This window comes from Panthera tigris, chromosome D1 (assembly GCF_018350195.1).
Source record: "Panthera tigris isolate Pti1 chromosome D1, P.tigris_Pti1_mat1.1, whole genome shotgun sequence".
NCBI classification, from domain to species: Eukaryota; Metazoa; Chordata; class Mammalia; order Carnivora; family Felidae; genus Panthera; species Panthera tigris.
In genome coordinates this window covers 64,508,104-64,534,809 of record NC_056669.1, presented here as the reverse complement: position 1 = coordinate 64,534,809, position 26,706 = coordinate 64,508,104, and the positions used below count along the sequence as shown (strand labels likewise).

Sequence of the window (26,706 nt, the reverse complement as noted above, 5' to 3'; positions counted from 1 at the left end):
GGGATGATATTAGCTGTGGGCTTTTCACATATGGCTTTTATGATGTTAAGATATGTTCCTTCCATCCTGACTTTCTTGAGGGTTTTTATTAATAAAGGATGCTGTATTTTGTCAAATGCTTTTTCTGCATCTATTGACAGGATCGTATGGTTCTTATCCTTTCTTCTATTAATGTGATGTACCACATTGATTGATTTGTGAATATTGAACCAGCCCTGCAGCCCAGGAATGAATCCACTTGATCATGGTGAATAATTGTTTGATACACTGTTGAATTCGATTTGCTAGTATTTTGTTGAGATTTTTGCATCCATATTCATTAGGGATATTGGCCTGTAATTCTCCTTTTTAGTCGGGTCTCTGTCTGGTTTGGGAATTGAGGTAATGCTGGCTTCATAGGAGTCTGGAAGCTTTCCTTCCATTTCTGTTTTTTGGAGCAGCTTGAGAAGGATAGGCATTAACTCTGCTTTAAATGTCTGGTAGAATTCCCCTTGGAAGCCATCTGGCCCAGGACTCTTACTTGTTGGAGATTTTTGATAACTGATTCAATTTCTTTGCTGGTTATGGGTCTATTCAAATTTTCTATTTCTTCCTATTTGAGTTTTGGTAGTGTGTGAGTGTCTAGGAATTTATCCACTTCTTCCAGATTGTCCAGTTTGTTGGTATATAATTTTTCATAGTATTCTGTAATAATTATTTGTATTTCTGTGGTGTTGGTTGTGATCTCTCCTCTTTCTTTTGTGGTTTTATATATTTGGGTCATCTCTCTTTTCTTTTTGAGAAGTCTGGCTAGGAGTTTATCAGTTTTGTTTATTCTTTCAAAAAACCGGCTCTTAGATTCATTGATCTTTGCTACCTTTTTTTTTTTTTTTTTTTTTTGATTCTATATTGTTTATTTCTACTCTAATCTTTATTCTCTTCTGCTGGCTTTGGGCTTTCTTTGCTGCTGCCTTTGTAGTTCCTTTAGGTGTGAGGTTAGGTGGTGTATTTGGGACCTTTCTTGCTTCTTGAGAAAGGCCTGAATTGCAATATAGTTTCGTCTCTGGACTGCCTTTGCTGCATCCCAAAGGATTTGGACTGTCATATTTTCATTTCATTTGCTTCCATATATTTTTAAATTTCTTCTTTAATTTCCTGCTTAACCCATTCATTCTTTAGTAGGATGTTCTTTAACCTCCATGTATTTGGGGGCTTTCCAAACTTTTTCTTGTGGTTGATTTCAAGTTTCATTCATAGTGTTGTGATTAAAATATGCATGGTATGAAAAAAAATATGCATGGTATGATTTCAATCCTTTTATATTTGTTGAGGGCTATTTTGTGACCTAGTATGCGATCTCTTTTGGAGAATGTTCAATGTGCATTTGAGAAGAATGTGTATTCTGCTTTGGGTTGAAAAGTTCTGAATATATCTGTTATGTCTATCTGGTCCAATGTGTCATTCAGAGCTGTTATTTCCTTATTGATTTTTCTGCCTACATGATTGGTCTATTGCTGTAAGTGGCAATCACTGTATTATATATGTATTTATGTTTGTGATTAGTTGATTTATATTTGGGTGTTTCATGTTGGGGGCATAAACATTTACGATTGTTGGCTCCTCTTGATGGATAGACCCCCTAATTATGGTATAATGCCCTTCTTCATCTCTTGTTACAGTCTTTGTTTTAAAATCTAGTTTGTCTGGGGCACCTGGGTGGCTCAGTCAGTTAAGTATTTGACTTCAACTTGGGTCATGATCTCACAGTTCATGAGTTTGAGCCCTGTGTTGGGCTCTGTGCTGATAGCTCAGAGCCTGGAGCCTGCTTTGGATTCTGTGTCTCCTCCTCACTTTGCCCCTCCCCCGCTCACGCTTTGTCTCTCTCACTCTCTCAAAAACATAAACCTTAGAAAAAATATAGTATGGCTACTCTTGTTTTCTTTTGATGTCCAGTAACATTATAGATGGTTCTCCATCCCCTCACTTTGAATCTGCAGGCGTCCTCAGGTCTAAATTGAGTATCCATTCTTAAGCTGTTTGTCTTTTGATTGGGGCATTTAGTCCATTTATGTTCAGAGTGATTATTGAAAGATACGAATTTAGTGTCATTGTGTTATCTGTAGGTTTCGTGCTTGTTTTGATGTTCCTGGTCCTTTGTAGTCTTTGCTGCTTTCCGCTCACAGAGTCCCCCCTTAGGATCTCCTGCAAGACTGGTTTAGTGGTCATGAACTCCTTTAGTTTTTGTTTGTCTGGGAAAGCCTTTATCTCTCCTTCTATTCTGAATGACAGCCTTGCTGGATAAGGATTTTTGGCTGTATATTTTTCCTATTCAGCACATTGAATATTTCCTGCCATTCCCTTCTAGCCTGCCAAGTTTCAATGGACAAGTCTGCTACTTCCCTTATGTGTCTACCCTTGTAGGTTAAGGTCCATTTATCCCAAGCTGCTTTCAGAATTCTCTCTTTATCTTTGTATTTTGCCTCTTGGACTTGGATGTCTGTTTCCTTCTCTGCGTTAGGGAAGTTCTCAGATATAATTTGTTCAAATAAACTTTCTGCCCCTTTCTCTCTTCTTCTTCTGGAACTCTTAGGATAATGGGTACTATTTTGTTTCATTGAATCACTTAGGTCTTTAAAATTCTCCCCTTGTGGTCTAATCCTTTCCTTTCCCTCTTTTTTTCAGCTTCATTATTTTCCTTAATTTTATCTTTTCATCTATTCTCTCCTTTTGCTTCTTCCATCCTTGCTGTCACTGCATCAAGTTTATTTTGTAACTCATTTACAACATTTCTTGATTCATCATGACTTTCTTCCTTGATGTCTGCAGCAGTAGATTCTCTGGTGTCTTCTATGCTTTTTTTTCAAGCCCAGCTATTAGTCTTAAGACTATTATTCTAAATTCTTGTTCAGATTTATTGCTTATATTTGTTTTGAGCAATTTTCTGGCTGTCATTTCTTCCTGGAATTTCTTTTCAGGGGAATTCTTCCATTTTGTCATTTTTGGATAGGATTCTGTCTTCTCTGTATTTTAATAGCTTGTTATGTGTCCTGCACCTGTGAGTATTATTATATTAAAAAGGGATCACACATTGTCCAAGGCCTGGCCCTTCAGGAAGTGTTTTTGGAGTGTATGGCACGCTCTCTGTATAGTTGGGTCCTCTATCCCACTGGTCAGTCCTCTATAATGCTCTTCCTTGTAGTGGTGGATTATTTGGACCTTCCACCAGGTGTGCTTTGATTTGTTCATTGAAGTAACCCTAGAAAAAAGGAAAGGGCAGGGAACCTGATCCCATACAAAGAGAAAAATGAAAGGGGCAAAAAAAAACCAACAAACAAACAGAGAATCAAACAATCTATAAGGCTTAATCCAGAGAGAGAGAAAGGAAAATAAAGAAGATATAGAAAAGGTGTAAAAAGAATAGAGTAATGCCTGATTAAGCAAACAAAATAGAGAAAGAAAGAAAGAAAAAAAAATATAGTAAAAATTGACCAAAAGTCAAATCAGAAACTGTGAGCCTGATTTACAAAGGAAAAAAAAAAAAAAGAGGGTAGAAAGGACAAGAAAAGAGAAGGAAAGAAATGGGGAGGGGGAAGAGCAACAGACTAACACACAAGACCGCAGGATAGGTATCTGTTAGTGCCTTGGACTGGTGGCTGTGCTGGTCCGGAGGTGAGGCCGTCTGGTTGGCTCAGTCTCACTCCAGTAGGTAAGCAGTTGCTGGCACAGAGGGGTGGGATTTGGTGTAAGCGGGTCCCGGCTCCACTAGGGGCCGCTGTCCTGTTCCCTGAAGCCCCACCTTGTTGGTGAAAATGGCAACAACTCAATTTCACCTCCCCCAACCAGGGTCCCAAACCATGCTGTTCAGGCAGCCCACACAGAGTAGTACAGGCAGTCACCTTGCCCTGCTCCTCAGTCTCCTGTGCCTCCTAGACATTCAGCTGGGATTCAAAACCGGATGTCTTAAGGGGCTCTGCACTGAATGGATTCTGTTCTGGTGTAATACCACTCTGCCCTGCCGATAAAGGGCCTTTGGCGCCTTGTGTGTGGGGGGTGGGGGGTGGGGTGGACGGGCAATAAACCCTCTTCCCACAATACTCAAGGGAGGGAGGGGACTGTTCTCTCCCAGTGTGCCCTTGAGATTGCTACAGTGCCCCAGGGCTGGCCCCTGTCCCCCAGGTGCGCACACATATCGATGGCTCCAGTCCAGAGAAAGTCACGCACTTTTGAAAACTGATCTTCAGCACCTAAGGCTGTTGGCAAAGTAGAAACTGGCACTCACTGTGTTTCTTGTTCCTGAGTCCGTGGTCTGGAGAGGTTTTCCTCTTCTAACACAACTGCAATCCACAGCCTGTCTTTTCTTTTTCCCTTTTGTCTCTCCACAGAAGCGATTCCCTCCCCTCCATGCCTACACTATTTAATCTCCCCCAGTTTGCATACATGCACCTCTGTCCTGCTAAACTGTTCACTCCACCTGGGGAGATTTTTCTGTCACTCCACAGATTGATTTCCTGGATGTTCCAAGTGTTCTGACCCTTTATGGCTGTGTTTGAGGGACAAGGGACATCCTGGTATCCCTACTTCTTCTCCACCATCTAAACTTCTCCTCTGAAATATTTGGGTCATATAATTACTCTATTTTCAACCTTTTGAGGAACTGCTAAACTATTTTCCAAAGAGACTTGCACCATCTAACATTCTTTCCAGCAGTGTATAAGCATTCTAGTTTCTCCATATCTTGCCAACACTTGTTATTGTCTGCCTTTTTTTAAATGTTTATTTTATTTTAGAGCGTGAGCAGCGGACAGGCAGAGAGGGAGGTGGAGGATCTGAAGCAGACTCTGTGCTGACAGCAGAGAGCCCAGTGCAGGACTTGAACCCACAAACTGGGATCATGACCTGAGCTGAAGTCGGACACCTAACCGATGGAGCCACCCAGGTGCCCTGCTGTCTTTTTGATTATGGCCATCCTAATGGGTGTGAAGTGATATCTCACTGTGGTTTTATTTGCATTTCCCTAATGATTAAGGACATTGAGCATCCTTTTGTGTGTTTATTAGCTTTTTGTATATCATCTTTGGAGAAATGTCTTATTCAGATCTTATACCCATTTTTAAATTGGGTTACTTTTTATTGTGGAGTGTTAAGAGTTCTTTAGATAAAAATCAGTTATCAGATATATAATTTGAAGATATTTTCTCCCATTGGGTTGTCTTTGATTTCTTGCTGGTGTCTTTTTAAGAAGAAAAGTTTTTCATTTTGATGAGAGATGAGAGTAGAGATGTTAGCAGGGGCCACACTGAGAAGATTTTTTTCTGCCATATTCAAGGAGTTAGGATTTTATTCTAAAAGTAGAAGAGGCCATGGTAAGTTTGTAAGTAGAAGAGAAACATCCAGTCTGGTTTTGGAAAGCACATCCTGGCAGCAGGAAAGGAGCTGCATTGTGAGGATTTCTTTAGGGAGAAGATAGTTGCAGAAGTCCAGTTGAGACAGTGTGAGCATCATTAAGTCAGTGTTGGTGAGTTCATCAGATAGAATATTCATGATAAAAGACAGAAAATTCAGCTTGAACTGTCTGAAGACAAAAAGGGGATTTACTGTGTTGTATACATGAAGAGATTCTGTGTTAGAACTGGCCTTCAGTGTTGTTTGATCCAGAGATTGACATTCTCATCAAGTCTCCAGCCCTGATTTTCTGTGTCCCGTTTCACTTCCAAGTTCCTTCTCAAGTCAACTCTGTCCTGACTGCTCTCACAGGGTAGCAACAATGGTTGCAACAGTTCCAGACATCACCTCTCAAATTCCATTGTCCAGAGAAAGAGGATGTCTTTTCTTTTAAACTCTTCCTTCACTCCCACCTCATTTTCTTTTAAACTCTTCCTTCACTCCCACCTCATTCTTATCCCCCCCCCCACCCTCGTTCTGTCCCATTAGTTCCAGCTAACCTATCCACCCATCTTAATGGCCTGAAGTAAGTTACTTGCAGTGCTTTGGGAAGAAAGAACATACTGATTAACCCCTCTGAAGTTGAGTGTGATTCCCAAAGGGATATAGAGGTACTGGAGGAAAGAGGAAATAGAGCAGGGAGGCTGTTACCATTGGGTAGGGAGGAGAACAATTTTTTTTTAAGTAGGCTTTACGCCCAATGCGGGACCTGAACCCAGGACCATGAGATCAAGACTTGAACTGAGATCAAGAGTCAGCTGCTTAACTGACTGAGCCACCCAGGCACCCTGGGAGGAGAACAATTTTAAAAGCTATTTTTATTTTTAGTATTTTTCATATTTGTTTGGTTTTTACTTTTATTTTTTACTTTATAATTGTAATTTATTTAACATTGTCAGAAATTTCAGTTGTTTCTTTTAAGAGCCATTTTTAGGTAGAAGTGGAAGGTGAGGGAGAAGGAGGCATCTTGGATTGGTCTCAGTTTATTGGCTTCGGTGATTAGACAGATGGTGATGCCCTTTACCAAAATAGGAATGGAGGAAAAGTAGATTAAAAGGGAAAGATAGTTCAGGAATTTGAAGGCTAGCATCATGTCCCCTTCATCAGTCTTTTTTCCTATGTTGACATCTCTGGCTCCATCATCCATTCCTCATGTCACCTAGTTCTAGGTATCTCAACATCTCAGTGCCCTCTTAGGAGGCAAGTAATAGCAAATGGAAGCCCATTAGCTCATGGAAGAGCAACCTGTTGCCTCCCCACCCTCCTTTAAAAAGCTCCCTACTACTTCTCTTAATGCATCCTAAGGATTGCTTTAGATTTTTGGCATTTTACTTGCTGACCTTGTGGTTTATTAGAATCCTAAACTTTTATTATCATTATTGTTATTATTGTTATTGTTTGTTTATTTAGAGAGAGAGTGTGAACAAGGGGGCAGCAGAGGGAAAGGGAGAGAGAGAATCCCAAGCAGGCTCTGCACTGTCAGTGTGGGGCTCAAACTCACAAACCATGAGATCATGACCTGAGCCAAAACCAAGAGTTGGATGCTTAACTGAGTCACCCAGGTACCCCTAAGCTTTTTTTTAAAAATGACTGCTGTTCATCTACTTTGTCCAATTTGTACTGTTCACTTTATGCTTTGGAACATGGGTGGGTAGGGTTAGCAGTCAGCCTCACTGTCTGCCCCTGGTCTCTCTGTTGCAGTTGCAGACACCGTAGAAGGCAGGGGTTTCTCCATTTTTGCCTAGTTAAAAGGCTTGGCTGCTGGAACTGCGGGGGCACTGGTGTGGGGGTTTATCTTTCCTTCTCCCCAGCACAGGATTCACTTTGCAGTGGTGCTGGTCCTTGCTGGGGTTGTTTGCAGGGTATGGTGGGGCAGGAGCTGCTTTGGAGGATTGCCTGCTGAGGCTGTGCAGAGGAAGGTGGGGCCATGCACATGGAACTAGAAAAATAGGTGGAGAGTGTTAGTGTTAGTTTTTCCAAGCATCTTGTTATCTAGGCTTGGAGAGGAGAAGAGAAATGGCACATGTTAGCACTTATGTTGAAGTCTCCTGAAGATCCCTGCGCCTCCAGTATATGTTCTGAGGTTAGTAAATCTCCTTCACATACACCTCAGGCGCTTTTCAAACTGTTGTTTCTATGGTTTCTATGCTGTGTCTAAAGCCAGGTTATTCTGTCCCTTTGAGGGTGAGGACCCCATTTCCTACCTCCCCTCAGCTCTCCTGGAGTTAAGCCCACTGATTTTTAAAGTACCTGGAGTTAAACCCTGCTGATTTCAAAAGCTCTCTTAAGCCCTGCTGATATGCTGATATTTTTCAACACCAGATATTTTGGGGACTCGTCTTCCCAATGCAGGTCCCCAGTGCTTGGGGTGCCTGATGTGGGATTTGGTCCTCTAGCTTCACCATGGGTTGTGTCCTTTTCATTTGTGGTTAGTCTTATCTGGGTTTGCTTCCCAGTCTCCTCTCTGCTCCTCTGGCCCTTTTTGATGTGGCCTCCCTCTTCTCTACAATTAAATGTGAAAGTGCTATTCTGTCAGTCTTTGGGTCATTTTCAGAGTTAGTTGCACAGTGTAGCTGTTATCTCAGTGTGTCCATGGGATGAAGTAAGTTCAGGATCCTCCTCCTCTGTCATCTTCCTCACAATCTCCAGAAGCATCCTTTTTAGAATCTAAATCTAGCCCAACAGTTACAACGTGCTCACTTCTCTACAGTTGAAAAATCCACCATGCACCTTTTGCAAACTGGGACAGTACACATCTACTCCATCTTTAAAAATGCCATTTTTATCAACGTAATTTCTTAAAATTTTAGTTTAGGAACTTTTTTGCAAGTTTTCCAGTCTTGGTAGAAATTATCTGGTGGATAGACCTATCCTCCTCACCCATCTGGGACTTTATTTTTGTCCTTAGGATTGTTAATTTTCTTTCATGTAACCCCAAATTCGTTCCCTTTCATAGAGAATGTGGAAGCAAAATAGAACTTCAGAAGATCTGCTTTCTCAGCATTAAATTTTATCAGGTAAATTGCCTTTTTTTGGTCTAAAAGTACCCCTTTTGCTTTAGCTAGCCTTTTGGCAAATCTTAATTTATTTTGGACCTTGGCTGCCTCATGGGGCTCTTTATATCTTGCCACTTAGTCACTTCTGTGTCTTTCTGTTCATCTTTTCTCTGTTGTTTTAGAAGAGCTACATGGACATCTGCTTCCCCCCCCCGCCCCCACCCCGCCTCTGCCTTTCCTATCTGCTTGAGAATTCTTGAAATGCCCAAGCAGCAATGCATTTTAAGAACTTTACTCTTAGAAAGGGTCTGTCTCAAGCCATGGAATTCTGTTTCTATTTTCAGAACTTAATTCTGCCTTCCTAGAGCCCATGCTGCAGAACCCCTGCTTTGCTGCCATGAATACTGAGTTGGCACAGTCCCTTTCTCCTACAGTTCTCTTTTCATTTCACTATCCAGTATCTTCTTTGGCCAAAGTACAGCTCCCCTACTCTCACCTTATGCACCTGTGTAACATGAAAATGTCAGCATGCCAGGTCAGGAACTTGTCAGCTATTCCAGTGTTAGCTTTCTGAGACTTCAGACAGGTGCCAGAGTAGTTGAAGTCCTCCAAGATGACAGTGTGCTGCTTCTACACTAGAGTCGGTTTCAAGAGAGTCCTCACCACTTCCATAGCTGGATCCTGTGGTGTTCCCATGATAATGTCCTGACATCTCTCCTCCTGACCCTGCCTGCCCATGTTTTCCAGTCATGACTCACTTTGAGTACTTATAAATAGGGTTCCTTACCAGTCCCTTTCCAGTAGCCCTGTTCCTATGAAATAACTTTGACTCTTCTGTCACCATATTTTCCTTGAGTGCTGCCCACTGAGTCTTGAGCTGAGATTGAAAATATATACACATATATTTTATTATGTGTATATATATATCACATATATGTATATTTGTGTGTACATATATGTATATATACATATATAATATATTTGTGTACATATGTGTATATATACATATATAATATACATACATAATTCTCAAATTAGCTCTTTATCTTTTGGTATATAAGCTTAAGGGCAAACATATTATTTTGGTCCCTTACCTTTTCTTTTCTTCTAATGAAACATTGAGAATCTTCTCTGAAGGAGCGCCCAAGAAGAGAGGAGACAATTTGAGAGCCTGTGAATGCCTGCAAATTGGGCACTTTTTCAAGTTCAGAAACTTCTAGGGGAGTGGGTATGGAGAACAGTGGTAGTTGTGGAACACCTTTACTAGTTACCCTGATTTCCGTTTTCTAGTCTCAGAACTAAAAAACAGTCAGGATAATGAAGTACAAAATTATTTTCAACCCTGAGAGTAATAGTGCTCGGTCTGGAGATTCCAGTAAAGTTACTGGCAGGCACAGTAGAAGTCATCCAGATCAATTCCACTAAGTGTACAGCATGCAAGACCCAGAGCTTATCCTTTACGGGACCTGAGCATAAAGAAAACACTAGTCTTTTCTTCAAGAAGTTCATAGTTTGTCCTTCAGCTACAGAGCACGAATGAATAATATCTGCAGTTAAATAAGTTGGATTTATTGTTGAAGTGTGGGAGAATGCATACCATGGGGGAGCATGCGGCATCACAGGAAGAGTGGTAGAAAAGCTTTATTATATGGGGTGCCTGGATGGCTCAGTCAGATAAGCATCCGACTTCAGCTCAGGTCATGATCTCACAGTTTGTGGGTTCGAGCTCCACATTGGGTTTTGTGCTGACAGCTCAGAACCTGGATCCTGCTTTAGATTCTGTGTATCCTTCTCTCTCTCTGCCCCTCCCCACCCATGCTCACTTGCTCGCATGAGCTCACTCTCTCTCAAAAATAAATAAACACTAAAAAAAAATTTTTTTTTAAAAAAAAGAAAAGCTTTATTATAAGATGGGGGTGTGTGTTAGGTGATTTTGAAGAAGGTTTAAGGATATGGGGCTTTGCTCTGCATTGGATGCCATCAGAAAGTGGGGAAAATTCAGTGTCTGGATAGCTTAATAGAGTTTGTCTAAAGGGAGAGCAGACCAGAGAAAGGCTAAAGCTGTAATTGGTGAAGAAGCAGCAGTCCTTCATTATCCAGGAATGGGGGCTATTGATATTTTTTAGCTTGGATGGATGTTATCTGTGTTCAGGCAGATTACAAAGTGGTCTTACTCTTTTGTCTTGATCCACGATGGTCACAGAATGGCCTTGTCTAATGTTGATATTCTCAAATTGCTGACGTTTAACCTGAGAACACCAAGACCTAACTGTGAGTGCCAAGCCAGCTCATACCAACACCAAGGCCTAGCTGATAGTAGCACTCCAGCTTCTGGATGTCGGAGGCATATTTTCTTATTCTCTGATATGATTTATAGGTTTCAGTCAGCACTGAATAAAATTGGGTAGAAATGGTTCTTAGTGGAAGATTCTCAATCCATTCAAGTAGCAGCTGTAAGACCTAAATATAACTCTTGAATACAGCCAGTTGTGATAAGTACAATTAGAGAGGTTCAAGCAGTATGTTCTAAGTGCATGGGAGTAACTAGAGAAAAAGCATTGGTGGTGAGGGCAGTATTTGGCTTGGGTCTTGAAGGATAAGCTGGATTTAAACACGTGGAATTAGAAAAACAAAACCACTAGTCAGCAAAAAGCAAAGGCTTAGTGGTAAGAAATCACAAGGCAGGCTCCAAGCATGGTGAGAGGTCTAGTTAGGCTGAATCAGGAGTATGTAATGGGAAAGAAATGTAAAGAGGTACTTTTGGACTAGATTATGGAATTCAGTTGTTTAGAAATTCAGTTTTGTAGGGAAGCCAAAACCAGAATTTAACTACCCACTGTGCATGCCACATGCTTTGTATCTGATATTTAATCCGTAATCCTTGTAAGAACCCTGAACAGTCCTTGTAGCAGCCCCAATTATATCCATTTTACAGATGATGAAAATGAGCTCAAGAAAGGTTCATTTAACCTCCATTTAAATAGTTGGAGGCACAGCCAATATCTTAACTAATAACCCTGAGTGAAAAGATAGTATTGAGCTTACTCACTTGGCTGCCTCCTGTGTAACAGTCTCTTGTCCTCGATGGGACCCATGAGAGAAATGGCAAGACCAGTTAGAAATGTGCTTTGGGGGGGCGCGTGGGTGGCTCAGTCGGTTGAGCGTCCGACTTCAGCTCAGGTCACGATCTCGTGGTCCGTGAGTTCGAGCCCCGCGTCAGGCTCTGGGCTGATGGCTCAGAGCCTGGAACCTGCTTCTGATTCTGTGTCTCCCTCTCTCTCTGCCCCTTCCCCATTCATGCTCTGTCTCTCTCTGTCTCAAAAATAAATAAATGTTAAAAAAAAAATTAAAAAAAATGTGCTTTGGGAAGATGACTCATGTCAAAACTGTAATAATTAACATGTGTAGGGTATATGGACTAGGCCTTGTGCTAATAAGCAGCTTAGACACACAAGTATCTCTTTTAGTAGTATGTACGATGATTTGGGGGTGAGGAAGTTGGTAGAAGATGAAGAAAAAAATCTCATTAAACTAGCAGAAAACATCAAAGCAGCTGTCAGAGCAGAGTTAAGTAGAGGAAGAATGTAACAAGATGAGGGGCCCTTGGAGACTGATCGGGAATAGTCAGCTGTGGTCCCAGCCTCCACTTTAATGCTGAGTTAAATTTGGCCTCTAGAATTTCCTCAGTATTTAGTGAGAAGCTTATGTATCTTAAGGAATTGGCCTATTAAGATCTTTCTTAAACTGCGGTAATCAAACATAAACACATCCAGTTCTGTATTGATTTATTTGTCGTAAGAATGAAATGTTGCAGATGGTTTAATTCTGCTTTCAGAAAGCTCTTTTGTTAACAGTGCTAGAGTTTTTGTTTTTAGCAATAAGGATGGTTAATAACAAGGGAAAGTAGAGCTTCACCCTGTAAAATCCATTAAGTTTGTAGTCTAGTTTAAATGATATGCTAAGTGAAATTTTAATAATTAAATAAACCTAAATATGGGGAAAGCTTTCAATAAACAATTGAATTTAGGCAGATTCCATTTCAGAGACTACTTAAGTGCATAGAGAGGTAGTGAACACAGCTGTTTTCTGTTTTAAAAAGTGCAATTTTAGGGGCTCCTGACTGGCTCAGTTGGTTGTGTCCAACTTCAGCTCAGGTCATGATCTCACAGTCTGTGAGTTCGAGCCCCGCATCGGGCTGTGTGCTGACAGCTCAGAGTCTGGACCCTGCTTCGGATTCTGCGTCTCCCTCTCTCTGCCCCTCCCCTGCTCACACCTCTGTCTCTCTTTCTCTCAAAAATAAATAAACATAAGAAAAATTTTAAAAAAAATAAAAAAAATTTAAAAGTGCAATTTTAATGTTCTGATCTCTTCAGCTGTTTTTTTAAGCAAAAAAATTTAAAAACTACAAATCCTCCTTGTAATGTAGCTATAAAGTAGAATGCTTGTCGTAGTGAAAAATAGAAAATAACCTAAATATCCATCAGCTGGGGAGGAGGTAAATAAATTGTGATAATGGACCTACAAGGAGGTGCTATATAGCAGATGGAGTGAATGAACTAGAGCTACATACATCAACATGGTACATTTCTAGGCCAAAATACTGATCCCCACCCAGGAAAAAAAGACAAACAAGGGAAGTTGCAGAAGAATGAGTACAGTATGATGCCATTGTATAAAGGTTTTTTAAAAATTGTGGTAAAATATACATTAACATAAAATTTCCCATTTTAACCAGTAGGTGTACAGTTCAGTGTCATTAAGTATATTCATATTACTATATAATTGTCAGTACTTGCCATTCATAACATAAAATTTTAAAACTCAAAACAATATTGTGTGTAGTTTATGGATATGTACTCATGTAGTAAAGTATAAAGCATACATTCTAATCACTGAATTCAGAGCTGTGGCTATCTCCGGGTGGGACACAGTACGTAGGTGTTCCACTTATATTTATGTGGTAGGCAGGTATACAATTGCTCAGACATTATTGCTTATACTTTTGTGTACACTTGGATATTTCCCTTTAAAAATTTCTTTTTAAAAAAATTATTTCAGGGACGCCTGGGTGGCTCAGTCGGTTGAGCGTCCGACTTCAGCCCAGGTCATGATCTCGCGGTCCGTGGGTTCGGGCCCCGCACGAGCTCGAACGAGCTCGTGCATGAGCACAGCCACGAGCTGTGCTGACAGCTCGGAGCCCGGAGCTTGTTTCAGATTCTGTGTCTCCCTCTCTCTCTGACCCTCCCCTGCTCATGCTCTGTCTCTCTCTGTGTCTCAAAAATACACAAACGTTAAAAAAATTTTTTTTTTAATTATTTCAACTAGACATTTGCAAATGTTTTATAGCCATTGAATTTTTAAACTTCCCGGGTTCAGTTCCAAGAAATGTGGTACCAAGATCTAACACATGAGGTTGTTCCCTGTTGAGGACAGTTAATTTTATGGGAAAAACAAAGAAACAAATCTCTTCCAAATTGAGCATTCTGACCCCAGCATACCATCTCAAGAGTACCTTTGGTCACAGGTAGCAGAGGTTATAGGTCTCAAGCCTAAAAGGTCTGGGAGAATGACTCTCTTTAAAACACCCACACACACACACACGAGGAGACACCAGGTTTTGGAAGGTGAAAATGAGTCTCATTTTTAGGTTTGACGTGATAGTCATACAAAAGGACATATATACTAATGGGATTTAGAGATAAGAGGAACTTGAGAAGGAAAGGTCAGAACTAGAGCTATACATTTTGGAAATTATAATGGATCTGTGAGAATGAATGAATTTGCCAAAGGAAAAGGATAAAGAACGAACACGTTGAAACAAAAATCTCCAGGGAGGATTAAAGAAGAACCTATGCAAGAGACTGAGAAAGAATAGGTTGAAAGACTAGTCAGTAGGAAAAGAAGAGCTCAGGAGAGTGATGTGGCAGAAATTAAGGCAGGAAAGTTTGATAAGAATTTATTCAGATTAAGCACACACTTATTAAATGAGTAGTATGTGATAATCACTTTCTTGTATTTTTTTTTTCATGTTTATCTTTGAGAGACAGAAAGCAAGCAGGGGAGGGGCAGAAAGGGGGACAGGATCTGAAGCGGGCTCCATGCTGACAGCAGAGAGCCCCATGAGGGGCTCAAACTGGTGAGATCAAGATCTGAACCGAAGTTGGATGCTTAACCCCACTGAGCCACCCAGGTGCCCCCTTACCAGAAGAGTCTTAGAGTGAGACCTGACAGGGAAAAGTTATTGGATTTGATAGTTAAGGCATAGTTGCCTTGTTTGCTGTAACTATATTGCTTGTCTGTAAATTCTTTAGAGATAGGAGCTGTTTTATTTATCATTTTAATCTGTGTGTGGTACATTAAGTGTTTAGTAATATGTGAAGTATTACACCAAATACAAAATATGTATTTGCATTTCTCCAAGGTATAAAACCTATTTTTACTATCTAGCCTATCTAGATATCCATTGCTCCCCAATTCCTTCTCTTCCTTACCTTTGAAAAAAGTATTCCTCTACTTTCCAGTCTGCAAACCCTATCAGTCATGTTTCCCTACTTTTTTGCCATATCACATTCAGTGTTGCTTTTTGAAACCCTATGGTTTATTTCCTTCTTATTCCCATTACTCATTAACTCAGTATAAAGAAGACCATTCTAACAGAGCTGTCCAGAGGTGGCATGAACTTCCTGGGGGCAATACTGAGTTTCCTGCTTAATGGTATTCAGCAAAGTCAGGGCCTCCACTTAAGGAAGGGGAGGGTATTGAACACAGGTGGTTAGAGCAGATGACTTTTTAAAAAGCTTTATTGGGATATAATTCACATACCAGGCAATTTATCTGTTTAAAGTGTACAGTCAGTGGTTTTTAATATAGTCAGAGTTATAAAACTATCACCGCAATCAATTTTAGAACATTTATATCACCCTCCCACATACACACAAAAAACTTCATACCCATTAGCAGTCACTCTCTTTCCCCCCTCACCCTTCAGCCCTAGGCAACCACTAATCTACTTTTGTCTTCATAGATTTGCCTATTCTGGACATTTCATATTATTGGAATCATGTAATATATGGTCTTACATGACTGGCTTTCTTTTGTTTTACTTAATGTTTGCAAAGTTCATCTGTATTATAACATGTGTCAGTACTTCATTCTTTTTATGGCCAAATATTCCATTTAATGGATATACCACATTTTACTTACCCATTTGTAAGTTGATGGACTTTTTGCTAAGTATGAAAAAGGCTGCTATGAACATTTTTGTACAAGTTATTGTGTGAACATATTCTTCTTGGGTAGATATCTAAGAGTAGGATTGCTGGGTCATATGGAAACTTTATTTACCCTTCTGAAGAACTGTCAGGCTGTTTTTCAAAGTGACTACACTATTGTACACTTGCATCAGCAGAGTATGAGAGTTCAGTTTTCCTCACATCCTTGCCAACACTTTATTATCTGGGTTTTTTTAATGTTTATTTTTGAGAGAGAGACAGAGTGTGAGCAGGGGAGGGGCAGAGAGAGAGAGACACACACAGAATCCAAAGCAGGCTTCAGGCTCTGAGCTGTCAGCACAGAGCCCAGTGTGGGGCTCAGACTTGTGAATGGCGAGATCATGACCTGAGCCAAAGTTGGACGCTTAACCAACTGAGTCACCCAGGTGCCTCTATTATCTGTTTTTTGATTATAGCATCTTAATGGGTGTAATGTAGTGAATCTAATTGTGGGTTTAATTTGCATTTCCTTGATGACTAGTGGTGGTGAACATCTTTTCATGTGCTTATTGGCCATTTCTATATCTTCTTTGGAGAAATGTCTATTAAGAGCCTTTGACCATTTTTGATTGGATTATTTCTTATTGAGTGGTAAGAGTTATTTATATATTTCGGATACTAGAAGCTTATCAGATCTGTGTTTTACAAATATTTGTTCCCATTCAGTGTTTTGTCTTTACTTTTTTTGATGGTATCCTTTGTAGCACAAAAGTTTTAAATTGATGAAGTCCAGTTTGCCTATTTTTTCTTTGTTTGCGTGTGGTTTTGGTGTCCTGTCTAAGAAACCTAATCCAAGGTCACAAAGATTTAGGTCTATGTTTTCTTCTAAGAGTTGTATAGTTTTCTCACATTTAGGTCTTTAATCAATTTTGAGTTAATTTTTAAAAATAGTGTGAAGTAGGGGTCCAACTTTACTGTTTTGCAGGTGGATATCTAGTTGTCTCCATACCATTTGTTGAAAAGACTGAAGATGATTTTTAAGACTCCTTCTGACTCTGCAGATTGTATGATGCTTTGTAGTATACTGGTTTCTGTTATTGTCTAAATAGGTGGACAGTCAAGATTTCATACGGTAGCCATCCTTTCTCCCGAGGATACACTGTGTCTAAAAATGGGGGTTGCCATTAGTCTTTTATCAGTTTCTTCTAGACTTCTCAGTTGCTTTCAGTTCTTCTTTGTTTTTTTGTTTTGTTTTGTTTTGTTTTTAAGGAAACTGGTTTGCTTCTAGTCTTCTTTGACAGCTCCATTGTCTCTTCTTACTCTTGTTGCACCTAAGTACACCTATCCCACCAACACTTTTAGTATGGGAATAATTCACTCACTTAATCTTTTAATTAGCTTTTTCATTTAGGTAGTTTATAGAGTTTCTTCTCAAGCCTAACTGTGGTCCAATAACAATTTCTTCTGAATGTGCCACCAACACCTGGAACTTAGTGTGTGAAAAACGTGTACCCAGTCTTCCCCTTGCCATAAACCCACGCATGGTTTTCATTCTTCTCTTCATATATTAAACTCCTAATCTTGGAGTTTTCTGACCTCTTCCCTCATTAGCTCTGTGTTCTTTTCAATATTAAATGCTGCTGATCACTTCATGCTAAGAGCCCTTGGACCTATTCCTTCCTCTTTATAGCTGTAGCCAGCACCTTAGGCCCTTGCATCTCAGAGCTTAATTACTGCCTTCTTGCTGATTTCTCACACCCTAGTTTCTCCCTGCATTAGGCCCTATACTCAGATGCTAGATTTAATCCCTCTCAGACACACTTCTCATTAAGTCATTTCCTTGATCTTAGACCCACAGTTACCAAATTTATACACCACAAGTTAGCATTTAAACCCTCCCCCTCCACTTCCCTCTCGTCTCTTGTTACTTCCCCAGATGGAGCCAAACTAATTTGGTAGTTAGCCTTATTTATTCTTTGTTCTTCTTTGTTCTCCTCTCTTTATTGTTGGAGGTGTTCTTCTTTCCTCCTGTTCTGCTTCTCTGCTATTCTGTGTCTCATTCTCTTCAACGATTGATCCCCTTTGACTCCTTTTTATTTTTTCTTTTGCATTCTTTTAATGCTTAGACATTTAGTTTGTCTAGTAATAAGGTCCATGATACCCTGTCCTTTTGTGGTGGTGTTTGTTTTGAATATACTACTTTTTAAAAGCATTGTTCAATGTGTGACTGTTGTTTATTATATGTACGGGCTCTCTCCTACCTACTGAACATAATAGCTGTCCAGTAGCAGTATCTTCCTGGCTGACAGACTATAAAGGTTTTGGGGAGAGATGTACAGTGTACAGCATTGTCATCATTTTTCAATTTTAGAAATGCAAAATAATGCCTTTTGTGCTATTACCTGATTTTAATGTTTTTTGCTTTATATGAAGTTTTGAAGTGTGTGTTCTCAGTACAGTCAAATGAAGTTCAACAAGGTATTACCACAATTACTAAATCTAGTATATTGAACACTAGCCATCTGATAAATCAGCTTCTCTCAAGAGAATGGTTAGCTTCTTGAATACTGGCTAGGCATTTTTTGAAGGTGTATTATAGCCTTAGAGCCATTACTCACCACTTAATATATTAAGATCCTTGACAGTTTAATAGCTACATAGTCACCAGCACTCAGAATAAGGAGTGTTAACCTGGCCTCGTTCTACTGTCTGAAGCTCTGCTTCTGTTGCTGACCTACTCTTAAAAAGCATTTCTGGCGTAATTTTTATGTCCTCCAAAGTCAGTATTGGGAGGGAAAGCAGGACCATTGGAGTGGAGTAGGCTGAGAGAGGATACAAGGCAGATGGCAGCTTCCAAACCTAGTGGCTAGCTGTCTTACCTCTCTACCTGGCCACCCACCTTCTTTCTAACCTCAGGAGCACAGTTGACTTAAAGATAGTCATCAGTTGATAGCAGCTTTTTGACATCAGGAGTGCAAGTTTCCTTTCTTATTCTTTTCTTGTTAACTCTTTATCTTCAGTCCATATAGCCATTCCCTTCCTCATTCATATGTGTCCATTCTGTGTTTTATGTCCTTACACTTACATATTTGCTAATATATGTAGTATATATGTAGGGCATATGTAGTATAATTATGATGCCGTCCGCTTACATAATGGTATTTGCTTACTTTTTACTCAGTTGTGTGCTTTTTAAGATGTTCATGTTGCTGTAGGTATGTCTGAAGTGTGATTTCTAAAAGCTACGTAGGATTCCATATTTGTATCCACTTCACTTTGATTTTCCATTCTTCTAATTATCAAAATCAAAGTGACTTTAAGCTCCCTGCTACATTATCATCCCAGCAAATTCTCACACAGCTCTATAAAGTCTGTAATTTGCATATAGACCATCCAGAATTCCTCTGGAATTTACCCACCAGAGTGGGATCACTGGATCACATAGGACATAGACATACTTGATATCACTAAGTACTTCATGTCACTAAGATCTCTTAGCAAAATGGTTAGATCTGTTTACCTTGTTACACACAGAGCATGAGAGTTCTTCCCCACCTTTGCCAACCTTTGCTGTTATCCACCATTCTAATTTTTGCCCTTCTGATTGGTGTGAACAGTGCAATCTCATTGTTTTCATTTGTATTTTACTCGTTGGGTTTTCTTTCAATTTGATCAACTCTTTATTTACTTGCTAATCCTTTAAGCTTCTCTTTCTGTAGGCGCTTTCTATTGGGTTTCTTAGGATTTTTTTAATAACAAATTGTAGAAATTCCATGTCTATTTTAAATATTTAATCTCTTGTCAATTGTAGATGTTGCATAAGCTTTTCCTTGTCTGTCATCTACTTTAACTCTGTGGTGGTCTTTATCAAACAGAAATCTGTAATTTTGTTAAAATCAAGTCCAACAGTATTGTATAGTTTGTATTTTTACAGTCTGATTTATGAAGTCTTTCTGTTCTCTAGTGTTTTCTGCTCTGTAGCGTTAGCTCCTGTTGGTTTTTCCACACAAGCTTGTTTATATGGCCTTTTGAAGAAAGGACTTACCTTTCTCATCTATGGCTCTCAGGAGCTTGGCAGTTGATGTTAATGTTTGCCCCTGATGGAGGAAAAAAATGCAAGAACATTGATGCACACTCCTTTCTCCAAGCTCTGTGCTTCCACTCATGGAACCCTGTGACCCTGTTTTTGTGCCACATGAATCCTGTCTGCTCAGTTATAGCTGATTGGAAAGGGATGCATACCTACCCAAGCTGAGTGTTCAAAATCTTCCTCCAGGGAATTTGGGACTGTGATGAGTCTGTGCTGGCCTCTTGAAGGGTCTGCAAATTGAGGGGCTTGGGGGTGACTATCTTCCTCTGTGTTCACAAAGAAGCTAAAGAAATGGTCTTCACAGAAGGGAGAATGAAGAAGATCCGCACAGAGAAACACAGGGGGGAAAAAAAAAAAGCCTCATGGCCCCATAAAAAGGGAGATTGAAGTGGAATGTGAGAGTAGCTGTCCCAGATCCTAATGGCTTTCCAGCTTTCCAGTTTGGGTTCTTCTCTCTTCTGAGACCAGATCACATTTCCTTTTCTGTAGTAGTTGGTGGTGGCTAACTGCTGTGACAGACTCCAAAGTGTATAATGGCCATAACACGATTGAAGTTGATTTCTTACTCACGTAAACAAGTCCAGATGGTTCTAAGTTGGTGGGGTGGTAGCCCTGGAGGGCTCTGTGTCACACAGTTATTCATGAACCTAGATTGATGGAAGGAAGCTTTGTCATTTTCATCACATGACTTCAGAGGTCTCCCTAGGTATCAGCATGAAGCCTGCAGAAGGGAAATGAATGTGGAGTTTAATACATGGAAAGTTTTATAGGCCAGGCCTTGAACCAGCACATATCACTCACATTCCTCTGGTTGGACGTCTGTCACATGGCTTCCTTTAACTGTATGGGAAGCTGAAAAATGTTACCAAGCTATGGGCCTAGAAAGGAAGGGAAAATGGGTTTGGGTGAGCGGCTAGAGATTGCCACATTATGTTTATTTTCTGTGTGATACCTCTGTATCCTTATAATCAAGTTTCTGTTTTTTCTTAAACTTGAGTTGGCTTCTGTTATGCCTTAGTGCATGAAGTATTTTCATAATAGCAATATTTAAAATAGTAGAAGACATAAATACTGATTATTTTCTCAGGAAAGTTGGGTCGATTTCCACCTATGATGCATCATCACCAGCCACCCTCAGATGGCCAGACCCTTGGGGCTCGTTTCCAGAGGTCTCACCTCGCAGAGGCATTTGCAAAGGCCAAAGGATCAGGTGGAGGCACTGGAGGAGGAGGTAGTGGAAGAGGCCTGATGGGACAGATTATTCCAATCTATGGTTTTGGGATTTTTTTATATATACTATATATTCTATTTAAGGTAAGTGGAATCATCTCGATCATATTATATCAATAAAATCCAATATCATAATAAAAATCATTGTTGGTATTAGAACTCTTTACAGTTCATAACCTTTATTAAAATCATCTTTAAGCCTTGCTTCCTCTTTATGAGGTACTTAGGATAACTGTTATTCCAGTTTTATAGAAGAGAAAATCTTCTCTCAGAGCTTAAACAGTATACCCTAGAATTCACAACTAGAAATGCAGAATCAGGACTTGAACTTGGGTCTTCTAGTTGCTAATACAGTGAGCAACAAAGTTCAAAGCCCTCTCCCACCCTAATTTTTTTTATTGGGTATCTTTGCAAGCTGAAAAGGCATAAAGATATTCTAAGAAGACCTTCGTCATTAGGATTAGCACAATGATTTCCAAGCAGCCACTGTGAGGCCAAATAATGACCGTACCAACACCACTTTGTCCTTCTTTCCCCTTCTAGGAGTATGAGGTGCTGTTTTTAACATCCTCTGCAGTAATTCTGAAACAAAAACTGCCGCATCCTGAAACTAAGCCTGCTGTTTCCTAGCTCTAGGGAGACATGGTTTGGGTCCTTTAAAAACAGATTCCCAATTAAGTTCCACCTCCAGGCAGGCCTCAGCAGGTTATGGGCCTAGAGACCGTGAAGTGGAGCAGAAGTCACATTCTGCATCCTTTTGGGAAATCTTAAATATTCACTGTGCCCCTCTAACCAGAGTAAAAGGTGAGTTCCTTCTTGCCCAGGAACTCTGCAGGGGGCCCGAGTTGCCTCTGTAAGAACATCCCCGAGGGCTACACATCCCCTTTTTAGATGAGTGTGGGCAAGGCAGATGACCTGGAAAGAGATTTATTTATTTATTTATTTTCTTTCTTTCTTTCTTTCTTTCTTTCTTTCTTTCTTTCTTTCTTTCTTTCTTTCTTTCTGCATTGATGGTTTTTCACTTGGGAACCTTCTGTTGGCTCTTTCTCTCTACTGTTGTTTTTTTTTTTTTTTTTTTTTTTTTTTTTTTTGAGATGTTTCTCTAATATTGCCGTTTGATTTCCGACTTAGTTTTTGTCTCCCAACCTTTTCTTTTTTCATTTAATATGAGGAGTTCCATGACTTTGAGTTTCTCAGCTGCTGTTGATGTGCTGTACCTCCTTCAATTCTCAGCTTTCAAAGGGGAAAACTCCTGCAGAGGATCGGAAATGCTCTACTGCCACAGCTGGAAACACCCACAGGAAAATTAGTAAGTGCTCCTTTTCAGTAGGTGGACAAGTTTTATTGAGTCAGACCACCATAATTTAGCCAGAGGAACAGTCTGTGGATATTTCTTAAAAGCATTTCTCAGAAATTACCCCAAATTAATCTGATGCCATTTTTACCTAAGCTCTGAAAATTCTCAAGTTTCCATATTGACGTTGGGCTTTTAAGAGAAAGAGTTATGAAAAGTACAAAACTGTCAGTTTACTTTTTTATATTAGCAAATTAATAATGCACATTTGGAATGGGTTACTTCTCATTTCCAGACTTTAGAATATTGGTAGCAGATATCTTTATTTCACAGAGAGGAAAACTAAGGAAGAGAGATCAAGCCATTGCCAAAATCAGTTGTGAGATCTAGGGACAGAGTTTAACCCTTCTGACTCATGAGACACGGTCATCATATATTTACTGACCAAGTAGAATATTCTGTGCTCTCTGGGGAAATGAAGTGTCTATGGCATGGCTCTCCCTTCTAATAATTCAGAGTCTGGGATGGAGGTTAGGAAAAATAACTTGTGAAAAGTTTACTATCTGGAATGGATTTGGCAAAAGCCTTGCAGGGAATGATCTCGAGCTGGGTCCTGTTTGATAGATGAGATGACTTGAGGAAGACCCAACCTGATGTAAGATGGCTGTAGGAAAGAAGGCCTGAAGAGTAGGTAGGTTATGCCATATTGTTGCAGGTTTGGAGGCCAAATTGCTTTATCCTGTGGATAATGAAGTCTCATCAGGAGTTTTTAAAAGAAAGAAGCAAAATGAAAGGCTGAGCCACTGAAGCCTCTGCCCTCTGATGTAACTTCTTTTTAGATTTACTCTAGATTCTCTGTGGAAGTAGATACCCCAGTCACAGTCTGCATCCTTTTTAGAAATTTTAAATATTCAAGGAATCCTTTAAGAAAGCTTTTGTGATAACATCTAACCAACAGTGATGGTAAATGCATCAGAAAAATAATTTTGAAAAGAGCAGCAAATTCTGTATCCAGTCACATGATTCAGTTAAAACAAAAGTAAATAAAGTGAATTCCTAAGAGCAGCTGTTTTATAATGTAGCAGTTATATCTACTTTTTATTTTTCAATTTTGAATCATGCAGAAAATAAAAATGAACATTTACATGGCACAGTTCTCTAGACACTTTTCAGATGTTAACTGCATGTATAAGAATTTGTTTTAGAAGTATTAAAAGGCCTTTGAGATACTATATTTTACAGTGACCTCCTAAATATATCTCAGCAGAAGGGTACTCAGGTATGAAACAGAAAAACTGGATTGTCTGCATAATAAACAGCATTTTATTTTCCTCATGCCTTAAAGTTCATTTCGTGTACTCATTGACTTATTTTTTTCTGATTTACTTTTAGGGTCTTAATGTTAATTTTGGTAGATAGATGTGATCTCTGTTGAACTTTACTGAGAATATTGGGAGCCACGGTTACACCATTTCACCCCAAAGGAGTCGTTTGGAAACCTTGGGCAGGGAGGTTTCAGCCCTAGCTCAAGACTTCCCCTATTGAAGAAGCATAATATTTAAACCATTATCTTCTAGATAGGTTTTCAAACTTTGGGTGCAGGTGAAATATTGCTCTTTTCGGGGTCTTAACTCCTTTTCTGAAGTACCTTTCAGGTTTGGTACTTTAACCCCCAGCATCACTTGGATTAGAAGGACTATGTTTATCTTCTTCATTTCTTCTTAGGTGACCATGTAGGGGTATTTTTTCACTCCCAGGTATTTTCTTTAGCTGGGTCTGCTGTGTTTCTGTGTGTAAGAGAGTGATTTGTTCATTACTCCCTAAACACGAATTCTTGAGGTCTCACCTCTTTGTGAGACCCTTTGTGTCCTGATGGGACCAGCTGGAAGGACTTGGAGCCTCTATTCTGAATTTCACAACCAGGTGGAATCCCAGTAGGGTGGGGCGTCCCAGCCAGCCAGTTTCAGAAAAGAGCTTTGGAGATTGTGTATGATTGGTTCTTAAGAGTGATGCTTGTTTTTCAGCCAACTTTGAGCTTGTTCAACTGCAAGAAAAACTGAAGGAGACTGAGGAAGCCATGGAAAAATTAATCAACAGAGTGGGACCTAATGGTGAGAGGTAGGTTTTCACATAAGAGGACTCAGGCTATTTCCCATTTATTTAAAGAATCAATTCAAAATTTTGCTTTTGATTTCTGGACGACTTGCTTTCATTTTATATAATTGTTAACTTATTTGTCGTTTACATATGATTTCTCACTAAGCATTTCCATTTTCATTCCATCTGCTTACCAGAGTCTCAGCTTTCAAGAGTCTGTGTTCAGTGTGTGCACATTATTGTGAGGGGCAAGTTTAGGAGCAGTGCTGCAGGGCCAAGTAGCCAGGTTCTATTGAAGATGATTTCATAGCTGTCTAATAATCTGGTTTTACTTAAAGTATGCCCTTTTTTAATCTGCTTGAGACAGAGAGAAAAGAGAAAAGAGATTACGTATCATACTTAGCACAGTATCCATCCCAAGGACACAGCTTAAGGAAAGAATCCAGGAGTCAGAATTGAAGTGTCCTTATTTCTGTCCCTATGATCAGCAAAATTTCCTTCTTGAAGCAGTATATCCAGTTGTAATCATTCACCTCCTGGAAGCATGGCATGGCCTGAAGGAGAAGTGAGGGTGCAGCCTTGGGCAGAAAACAGCTATAGCAGGCATGTTGAGGATGCATGTGGGACTGTGGATTTATGGCATGCATTGCTGGGATATGAACTTATTGAGGACAGACTTAGTCTGTTTTGTTCACTGTGTTCACATAATAGATACTGAGGAAATTCTTACTGTTGAAAAATAATACTTCTGATATAAGCATTTGTATACATGTATTATCATGGTAGAAGAGTAAATCATGGCATTCTTTGCTAAGACCCTTCACTTCCTGACCTCTGTATTTAGGGTCCTACTGAACACATCTCCTCGATTAACTGCCCATCTTCAATTGATAAATGTTTCTTGAATGAATGAATGAATGTGCAAAATGAAAATCCTCATCTATCCCCAGCTGACCCTACTTCACCTTTAATAGGAGCAAATGGCTCCACCATCTACTTAATTGCCCAAAGCAGAAATCAGATATTGTTCCTGATTTCCCTTTTCCTTCACTTCTGTGTCTTGCCAATCACCATGTCTTATTATTTATTCCTAGTTAATAATTCTGTCTCTGTGCAAAATATTCTAAGCTCTGCTAGGGCAGGGATTATCTGTATTATTCCCAGAGCCTAGCACAGGCCAACAGTAGGCCCTAAAAAAGTATTAGCTGAAAGGGAAGAATGAGTGAATGAATGAAAATGAATGAATGCCTTTACCTTTTTTTTTCTTTTTTGAGGTTGGCATGCAATGTTCCGTTAGTTTCAGTATAAACACAATGCCCACCATAATAAGTATAGTTACCACCTGTCACCATAAATCATTACAATATTGACTAAATTCTCTGTGGTGTACTTTTCATCTACATGACTTATTTATTTTATAACAAAGTTTATACCTCTTAATACCTTTACCTATTTCACCTACTCCCCCCACCAGCAACCATCAGTTCTGTGTATTTGAGTCTGTTTCTGTGTTAGGGTTTTTTTTTTTTTTTTTTTTTTAAGATTCCACATGTAAGGGATATCATGGTATTTGTCTTTCTCTGACTGATTTCACTTAGCATAATAACCTTCTAGGTCCATCCATATTGTGAGTGGCAAGATCTCATTCTTTTTTATGGCTTGGTAGTAACATTCCTCTGTGTGTGTGTGTGTGTGTGTGTGTACATATGTACACACCACATCTTCTTTATTCATCCCATTGATGGACACTTGGGTTGCTTCCATGTCTTGGCTGTCGTAAATAATGCTGCAGTAAACATAGGGGTACATACTTTCTGAATTAGTGGTGCTGTTTTCTTTGGGTAAGTGCCAAGTAGTGGAATTACTGGATCATATAGTGTATCTATTTTTAATTTTTTGAGGAACCTCTGTACTGTCTTCCACAGTGGCTGCATCGGTGTACATTCCCACCAACAGTGCAGTAGGGTTTCTTTTTCTCTACATCCTTGCCAACACTTGTTACTTCTTTTTTAAAAAAAATTTTTTTTAATGTTTATTTATTTTTGAGAGAGACAGAGACAGAATGCAAGTGGGTTAGGGGCAGAGAGAGAGGGAGACACAGAATCCAAAGCAGGCTCCAGGCTCTGAGCTGTCAGCACAGAGCCCAATGCAGGGCTCGAACTCACGAGCTGTGAGATCATGACCTGAGCCCAAGTCGGACGCTCAACCAACTGAGCCACCCAGGTGCCCCGACGCTTGTTATTTACCTTTTTGATTCTAGCCATTCTGACAGGTGTAAGGTGATACCTTATTGTGGTTTTGATTTGTATTTCCCTGATGATTAGTGATGTTGAGCATCTTTTCATATGTCTGTTGGCCATCTGTATA

At 39.7% G+C, this 26,706-nt stretch overlaps 1 protein-coding gene across 4 annotated transcripts in view; it reads left to right on the top strand.

The window, feature by feature from the left end:
• Positions 1-26,706, top strand: part of RIC3 (RIC3 acetylcholine receptor chaperone) — a 65,895-nt gene that overhangs the window by 9,339 nt on the left and 29,850 nt on the right. For all 4 annotated transcript variants that reach the window (XM_042958218.1, XM_042958219.1, XM_042958217.1 and 1 more), the window contains exons 2-4: positions 20,806-21,032; positions 22,182-22,257; positions 24,267-24,360. In XM_042958218.1, the coding sequence (XP_042814152.1) occupies positions 20,806-21,032; positions 22,182-22,257; positions 24,267-24,360 (397 nt within the window). The remainder of the gene's footprint in view (positions 1-20,805; positions 21,033-22,181; positions 22,258-24,266; positions 24,361-26,706) is intronic.